The 9118-nt window shown below is 38.0% G+C and overlaps 1 protein-coding gene across 1 annotated transcript; it reads left to right on the top strand.

Annotated features, from left to right (window-relative positions):
• The first annotated feature begins 706 nt into the window (after positions 1 to 706).
• Positions 707 to 4385, top strand: LOC116333257 (CD209 antigen-like). The gene is made up of 7 exons (XM_031756452.2): positions 707 to 824; positions 1017 to 1145; positions 1779 to 1877; positions 1984 to 2778; positions 2865 to 3007; positions 3485 to 3594; positions 3693 to 4385. Exons 2-7 carry the CDS (start codon positions 1049 to 1051, stop codon positions 3829 to 3831), a joined length of 1383 nt encoding a protein of 460 aa, XP_031612312.1. The 5' UTR covers positions 707 to 824; positions 1017 to 1048; the 3' UTR covers positions 3832 to 4385.
• Positions 4386 to 9118: the final 4733 nt, after the last annotated feature.

Here is a 9118-nt window from a genome sequence, read left to right as displayed (position 1 = left end):
TATTTCATTGCACAACTCAGTATTCAGTATGCAGTATGGTGGTAAAATAGCCCTACTGCCTTAGAGCCACATGGTTCTGGGTTTGAACCTCATGGTTATCTGGAGCCTCTGTGTTCTCTGCCTTCATTTCATATGTCAAAATACACACATTTTGGACCTCGTCTCTCAACCTGCAACCTGTGGGGTCGGCTCCAGTGGCCCAACAACCCCACATGGAAAAGTGGTTAAGAGAATGAATCGACAAAGTAGATTAGAAGGTTAAGAAGTTGGCACGTATTTAGCCTACTTGTTTTTTTTTCTACAAAGAGATCTTAGAACAAAACTTTAATAATATATCTGACTTGGACTTTTTGCATAATACCTTCACATTGAAACTTCAATCTCAGCATTTTTAAGTTTTTGTGAAATCTACGGTTCCGCATATCTATTCATGAAAGCAGGCGGTTCATGTTGCGAAATTCCAACTCAGACAGCCAGGATCAAAACTTTTCTATGGTGGCAAATATTTGGCGAGTTTATTGGTGGGTATTAAATCAGAAACACTATAATATTAAGTTTATCATAATTGCTTTGTGTTCTGTTCTGTTCAATGCACTGTTAAAATTCATCACAGATTTTTAGATTATCTTTTGATTTCCCATCATCTCTAGCTGACTCACTCAGGAAAGAGGTATGCTCTTGCTCCACCTCCTAAAATACCCCCCAAAGTTTGCCCTATAAGCAAAAAGAAAGGAAGTAGATTAGATTTTAAACTCTTCAAACTGAAATCGCACATCATTCTATTTCCAGCTCGTCCATTGTTTTTGTTAGATCTGCAAGGGGAGGTAAGGATTATTTCAATTATATTTTGCATTCATTAAAGTTTAGGCATATACATTTGATCATTGATCATTAACCTTATTTTAAAATTATTAAAATATTAAATTAAAATATTAAATTTCAGTGTAAATAGTTTGAAAGGGAGGGGATTTATTATAGTGAAAACTATTTCACATAAAATATTTTTGATTTCACAGATTGGACTCCAGCTTATAAGGCACATGCAAGGATGAGTGTCGAGTACCATGCATCCACACATGGCATTGAGGAGAGTAAAATTGCCTACAAGCAGTTTTTTGAAGAAGGCAGCAAATTTCACTCTGCAGGTAATGAACCTTGATTTGAAATTTCCTGTCTTTTTTTTTCAAAGGAAATCACAATAACATGACATTGCTCTGCTCTCAACTTCTATGCTTGGCTCCGATGGCAAATTTTGATCTAAATGGAGCAATGAGGAAATGGTAACCTTCCTGTAGTTGAAGGTGTGCTTTTAGTGCTAAGCAGTAGTTTTATAGAAAATCAACAATTTGTCTAGTACCTGCACAAAATCACCATGCACTCTCATCTCTTTATTATTTCCACAATGCAATGGAACCAAAATGCACCAAGATGAATATTTAACTTATATATGCCCTTTCATCAAAATCACACCGTTATATGACCACAAAAAGCTTCATGTGAATATATTGTATTTAAAGTCAAACAGAACACTTTTTAGGGTGCAGTGAACGTAGTATTATTTATTCCATTAATAGTCATTGTATATAGCACATATGGTTGAAGTTGCTTTATTAAAAATATTTGAATTATGTACATTTTGAAAGAGGAATTAACCATCTTTATGCAAGATGAATGTTTTTTAAGTGTAATTTTGCAATACCACCATCTAAAACCACAAGTTCCTTAGCACACTTCACCAACTTGTAGTTTCTCCTTCTCTTTTGCCATCCGTCATTCAGTTTATACAGTGAGAACCAGCCCTTTCAAGCTTGCCACAGTGTGCCTGGGGTTGCTGTGTTTACTCCTCTTGGCTGGTGTCATAGGTCAAACGATCCACTGTGAGTCTACCTTTTTGTTCTGTCTGTCAAGTATTAACATTTCCTTATACCAAGGTGAAATAAATTGATTGTCCTCACCTCTGTCTGTCTGACTCTTCTTCAACAGATCAAAATGTGGAACGAGACTATCAGAACAGCTCAAAAGCCATGAGTATGGAGAATCAGAACCTGCAGCAAAACATAAAAACTGTGCAAAAAGAGAAACGGGATACGCAGATAACCTATGATCGCTTACAGGAAAAGTACAACTACTTATCTAACAGCAGAGAACGGTTGCAGACCAATTACAATTCACTGATGAAGGAAAAACAACAGCTTACAGAAAGCCAAGCCCAGTTAAAGGACAATAACACTGCTTTAAACCAAGATTTAAAAAAGCTAACAACTCTTAAAAACCAGCTGCAGTTGAGCAATGATGCCTTGACTACAGGCAAAGACTTGCTACAAAAAAATTATGATTCAGTCCTCAAGCAAAGAAATGACTTGCAGACCAGTTATGACTCTGTGACCAAAGAGAGGAACAACTTACAGAACAAATTCAACAATGTAACCAGATCAAGAGAGCAGCTGCAGAATAGTTACAACGACTTGATTAAGACAGTGGAAAATCTGCAAGATAGCTACAACTTCTCTACAAGTGAGAAGGACAAGTTAGCAAAAGGTCACCAAAATCTGACTGTACAACTTGAGCGTCTTCAGTCTACCTACAATGTAATCAAAAAAGCAGAAAATGTCCTGCGGGCTAATTATGACTCATTGGTTAAGGAAAAAAATGCTCTTCAAAGCAATTTTCAGAATGTAACATCAGAAAGAGACCTGCTGAAGGTGAATAATGAAAACCTGACTGCTGAGAGAGTAAAGCTGTTGGAGGAAATTAACAGACTGAATGCAACAATGCAAGGTAAGCAAAAAGAAGACTGCTATCAAACATCTCTTTTTTCCCCACCAGAGTTTTTGTTATTGATCAACAAAAATTGTAAATTACAGAGAAGATATGCCCCACTGGCTGGAAGAAGTTTGAGCACAGCTGCTACTTCACTTCAGTTAGCAAAAAAACGTGGGAAGGGAGCAGAGCTGACTGCCAGAACAGAGGAGCAGACCTGGCAATAATAAAAAGCCAAGAGGAAATGGTTTGTTTACATTTGTCTTCTCTCCATATATAGTATTTGAAGTCATTTTCTTTTCTTAAAGTTGAACTAAGCTTTTTTTCCTCCCCATTTTCACCAGTACATCAACTGACAACACATGCTATGAATTTCAGCTGCTGAAAGTTTTTTTTTTATTCAGTCACTTTTTGATTTAGGAAGTTTGAAATAAAATGATTTTCATAAAACTAACATATTGACATACCGTAATCATTATGAGATAAATGGCAAAGGCTGCCCCTCACTGTTAAAAGGGAGTTTTTCCTTCCTGCTGTCGCCGGGGTGCTTGCTCATAGGGGGGTCATGTGATTGTTGGGTTTTTCTCTGTATTTATTACTGTAGGGTCTAACTTAGAATTTAAAGTGCCTTGATTGTTGTGATTTGGTGCTGTATAAATACAACTGAATTGATCCTTTTTTATGACAAACATTTGCTGTAACTTGCATGTCTCTTTCTTAATAGACCTTCATCAATGGCTTGTATAGCAGTGACAAAGAAGTCTGGATTGGACTGACTGATGAAGGAGTAGAGGGCCAGTGGAAATGGGTGGATGGAACTCCAGTGACCTTAACGTAGGAAATTTAATCTATATGTTTTTTTGTTTTTTTTAAAGTTCTGCTTATCCAAGGACATTTTTATTCTCACTTTGATATTTCCCCATCTCCTGTAGGTTTTGGGGTAAAGGCCAGCCCAACAGCTATGATGGGAGAAACCAAGACTGTGTGGAGTTTTGGCACCGCACATCAGGCATCGGTGATTGGAATGATGAGAACTGTAATGTTGAACAAAACTGGATCTGTGAGATGTAGTTTTTCCAGAATGCGTTAGGTGATACTTACTGTTACCAATGAACATCATGTAATGTAAGAATAGAAACATATAAAGGATTATAATAGTATGTTTTACAACTCACCAATTTATTCAAACGTCATCTGTTGGAGCAAATACAGATTGATGTAGCTTGTTGAATGAGTGACCCAAAAGGGACTCCAAAAATATCTGCGTATACTGTTTATCATCTTATTCCTGACTCTGATGGGGACACAGTATCTGTCACTTGCCAACAGATATTTTTGAAGGTACAATTAATTTGAAACATGTAACTTGCCCATATGCTAGTTTGCATGAAATCATTTTACTGTCATGACCATTTAGTACATTGATTAATGAATGCCTTTACAAAGACTTGTACTGTTATAATCAGTTATATTATTATCATTTAATTATGCTGTACTTGCTTATCAGTGATTTTTTGTGACTGGGAAATGGTACCAAATTAAATGCTGTGTAATTATGGATATATTAATTTACCACCATTCAGTTCTTGCTTTCATTATTACAATTAAATAAAATGTGATTTTCATCTTGCTCTTTCATTTAGATATTAATCCAAGCAAATTAAATAACACAGCCTGCACTACTTTTTACAGAAATTATATTCAAAGACTTGTTATGACCTTGTAGTTTTTGACATCAGGCTGTGTTTTTACATACAACTCCCTGTTTCATTTGTTAGCAAGAGTATAGTCAAGGGTGACATGTGCTGAAACCTCTGTGGTCACGGTGGTTTCCTGTTTCACCGATGTAGTGGAATTGGCAGAATCAAGCTATAAACATTCAATAAAATTTGAATTTGAATTTGAATTTGAACATTAGGGTAGGATAACAGTCAGTTTGAGGAATGAATGTGTTAAAGTAGGGAAAAAAGGGAAGCGGTGGTGTGACAGCTCAGACTATTTCAGTGTTTAACAATAACGGTCCACTAGAGGGAGGTACAGCCAACACATTCCCATCAGCTTTGTCTGCTTTGCATTTTTCATTCTGAAAACTTTTAGTAGAATTAACTTTTGCAACCATATTAGCCTGTGTTGGTTTAAGTACCTTCGCCCTCATTTTTTTCCATGTCAACAGTCCTTTCTGGCACTAGTGAATGCTAATACATGTGCTCCACAAAATTTTTGTTCTTTGAGCCCATCAGAGGATACGCTTCTACATCACTAAGAAATAAAACGGTGTTACAAGAGGATGGGTCTGTTACATTTCTGCCTGAATCGCTTCTACCATTTGGCCTTGCAGTCCCACACAAGAGATCCTACTCATTTCTCTCCAGGCTACTTTTTACATATGCAGGAGTTGTCTCTCAGTCTTGTATATAGTGTAGATATAGCTTATCTTTACTCTTTAACTACTTTTAAAAATGATTTATCTATCTATCCATTCTCTTCTGGTTATCTTCAGGATTGCGGGGGGTGGGGGGGGGGGGGGCTGGAGGCCATCCCAGCTACAGGGCGAGAGGCCGGGTTTACCCTGGACAGGTCGCCAGTCTGTTGCAGGGCTAACAGAGAGACAGACACTATTCACAGACACCTATGGACAATTTAGAATCACAAATTAACCTATTCCCACTAACTGCATGTCTTTGGACTGTTGGAGGAACGCGGAGTACCTAGAGAGAACCCACACAAACACAAGCAGAACATGCAAACACACTAAAAGGCCTGGTGAACTCAGGATCTTTTTGCTGTGAGGCAACAGTACTAACCACTACTCCACCGTTCGACTGGTTTATTTATAATTATTTATCATTTTTCCGCTCATGATGCATTTCATTTACAGTGCCATGTTTATGCTTTTTACCATATTGCTGGGGAAGATTTCACACACTAGATAACAGAAGTCTGTAGATTTCACTGTAAAGAATCCTGCATGCCTGTGATTGTTAAAAAGACCACACAGTGTACAGCCAACATATGAGACAAAATTGTAATACACTTAAGAGGTTGTTGACTAAGTTTACACATACGGATCAGTTTACTTGTCACAGAGTGTTACAGACCTGGTTTTCAGGAACTCCTAAAGGAGCATTTTAAAGTTTGACCAAATAAATTCTCAACCTGCTGCTTTGATTTGGTCTATTTTGAATCTGCTAGTTTTACAGCTGAGTTCAGTTACAGTGTCTGTAAATGTTCAGTTCAATTTAGGCCAAATCACAACAACAGTTGCCTCAAAGGACTTTATACTGCAAGGTAAAGACCCGACAATATCCTGGAGAAAACCCCAGCAATCACACTTAAACTCACACTTACACAGCCTCAAAAACATAACCTTGTCTGTTGCTTTTCCCACTATCTTGTTAGTTGGCATTTATTCAGTTTTTTTTCCATCCTACATGTGGCTGTGCTCCTCAACAGTTGAGCTCCATCTGTTCTGTGACTAAATTTCTGACAATTATTCTGGGGTTGACAGGCAGGCTGTCTGTGTAACAGGGAAATTCTTACATTTTTAAACAGCATATCTATCGATGCATGTCGTGCTATAGACATTTGTTCAAATACCATATACAAAACAATGCAGAGTGTAGTTATAATTTTAACAATGTAAATTTATATAAAATTGTGACATGTGCATGACTTCTTTGGTTGTTATTTTCCTAAAAAGTGTTCTCTTGACATACCCCAAGTTGGACCGGATGCTTGTCCAACATGGGTTTGAAGGACCCCATTAGGATTTTTTATTATGCACAGTAAAAGTGTGAGACACACACAGTCTCTCTATGTATGTCTGTTTCATCCATCTGTCTGTCTATCTCTACTTCTCCACCCACTCATACAAGTAGGTGGTGAGTTCTTAGTTTGGCCATACTGCTGTGTGGGAGCAGCTCTGTGTAGACTGACACCAACCCTCCCAGAGCTCCAATACAAAGTCTCCACCTCACACTCATTTACTGCACTTCTTTATAATACTATAAGACACATAATATCATTGGTATTCTGTGTTATAACCTCTGTAATACACTCAGAAAGCCTCATTGTAATATCATTTAAGTGTAATACCTGCCATGTTTGTATGTAAACCTGGAAATAATCAAACAATTTGAGGATTTAGACACATTTTCAAACACACATCAAATGTAGAATAAAGGAAATATGCAGTGTTTTACATCCAGCAGACTACAGGTCTGATTTCCTTGACTTCTGTTCCTTCATTAAAACTCAGGTGACACTCAGGTAGATTTGATCATAATCTCTGAAGCTTGTCCAAATATAAAATCTTGCAGCCAGCTATTACAAATACAGCTGCCCATCAAGTTTCCGGAACTTTGATTACTATGAAACACTGTGACAGTGGGAAACATTGACACTGAATTAAAGTGTCAAAGTCAAAATGCTATACAAAGACAAGAGGCTCTTTCAGTGTCAAGTCATGGCTATGCTAAAGGTTACTAACAGGGCTGAACATGGACCTCTAAACAATCTGTGGAAACGGAATTAGGTTGCACATAAAGCACAGTCAGACTGACCAAAAGTGACCACACCATCAGAAGAGCAACACATCATGCTTGGCTGACTGAGCTAAAAGCAACATCAGTCACAATGTAGCTCTGTGGAGTGTGCATTAATGGACCCATAATGCAGGAGGCAGGAAATTTCAAACAAAACGTAAAGTTTTTAATAGGGAATAATAGCTGGAATAATAGCTTGAACCCCAGACCACCTGTTTTGAATGTCAACACCCCTGTGAATAGCCTTTATCAGTTATTATCAGTCTTATGCATATGAACATGCGTGGGACTGATTATAAGTTCACCGTTAGTGGATAGTCAAAGTTTAATTTAATCCCAGTGTTTCCCACCTTTTTAAAAGGACATGATGGGAGGACAAGCAGAATGTTCACATAATAAAGGAATAACTTAGCTGCTATCATACAAGCTCCTGGTGATCTCAGTCATGATGGGATAGTAAGTAAGTAAGTAAGTAAAATTTATTTATATAGCACTTTTTAAGACAAACGCTGTTACAAAGTGCTTCACATGGGAATGAAGGCATGTCAAACAGACAAACAATATAGCAATATAAAGGAAGTATAAAAGCATATCAAACAAAGCAATAGTACAGTATAAATATAGAATAAAACAACATATTACACACTAACATTACCCAAATGCCTGTCTAAACAGATGTGTTTTAAGCTGTTTTTTAAAAGAAGCCACAGTGTCGATGGTGCGTAGTGGGGAGGGTAAACCGTTCCACAGTATTGGAGCCAGGGTTTGAAAAGCGTGATCCCCCTTTGTTTTCAAACGAGTCCGTGGAATAGATAGAAGACCACTATCAGTGGATCTAAGAGTCCGCTTTGGAGAATAGGGTTGGAGAAGCTCCGAGATATAGGTGGGGCCTCACCTTGTAGAGACATAAACGTAAAGGTGAGGATTTTAAACTTATATCTATACCCAACCGGAAGCCAGTGCAAGGATTTTAGTATAGGAGTGATATGGGAAAATTTATTGCTGTGGGTTAAAAGCCTTGCTGCAGCAAGTGAGGCCTTAGATACACAGGAGAAGAGTGCATTACAATAGTCTAGCCGGGAGGAAATGAAGGTGTGGACAAGCATCTCCAGTTCGGTTGTGGAGACAATAGTCCTGAGTTTGGCAATATTTCTTAAATGAAAAAAGCAGGAGCGGGTCACGGATTTAATATGAGCGTCAAAGGACAAAGATTGATCGAAAATTATCCCAAGATTCCGAGCAGTGGCTTTTATCGATGATGAAAAGGCACCCAGATGTTGACTAATTTGGGGCTTGATATTCTCTGGGGCAAGGATTAAGCACTCGGTCTTGTCTGTGTTCAGCTGCAGAAAATTGTTTGTCATCCAAAGCTTAATTTCCTTAAGACAGTCCATAAGAGTGGATAGCTTGTCTAATTCCCAAGGTTTAAAAGAGATGTATAATTGGATGTCGTCTGCATACAAATGGTAGGAAATATTTTTGAAACCGCTAATGATCCGGCCTAAGGGAAGAATATATAGTGAAAATAACAGGGGGCTTAAAACCGAACCTTGTGGGACTCCACATAGAAACTTAGCCACGTCTGATCGGAAGTTTCCCACTGAAACTAAAAGCGTCCTATCTTCCAGAAATGAGGTGAACCACTTTAGGACAGATCCAGATATCCCTACCATGAGATTTAAGCGATGGATTAAGATCTGATGGTCAATGGTATCAAAGGCTGAGCTAAGGTCCAGAAGAACTAGGACTGAGCAATCACCCCTGTCTGTAGCCATCAAGAGGTCATTTGTGACTTTCAGGAGAGCTGTTTCTGT

The sequence above is a fragment of the Oreochromis aureus genome, linkage group 6 (genome assembly GCF_013358895.1).
Source record: "Oreochromis aureus strain Israel breed Guangdong linkage group 6, ZZ_aureus, whole genome shotgun sequence".
NCBI classification, from domain to species: Eukaryota; Metazoa; Chordata; class Actinopteri; order Cichliformes; family Cichlidae; genus Oreochromis; species Oreochromis aureus.
Note: the sequence above shows the minus strand (reverse complement) of the source record. Positions and strands in the feature narration are given on the sequence as shown.

Bases quoted from the DNA above. Each gene is read 5' to 3' on its own strand.
- LOC116333257 (XM_031756452.2), top strand. From the start codon at position 1,049: ATGAGTGTCGAGTACCATGCATCCACACATGGCATTGAGGAGAGTAAA. The intron at 1,878-1,983 runs GTGAGTCTACCT...CTTCTTCAACAG, and splicing joins CATAGGTCAAACGATCCACT to ATCAAAATGTGGAACGAGAC. The intron at 2,779-2,864 runs GTAAGCAAAAAG...TGTAAATTACAG, and splicing joins ACTGAATGCAACAATGCAAG to AGAAGATATGCCCCACTGGC.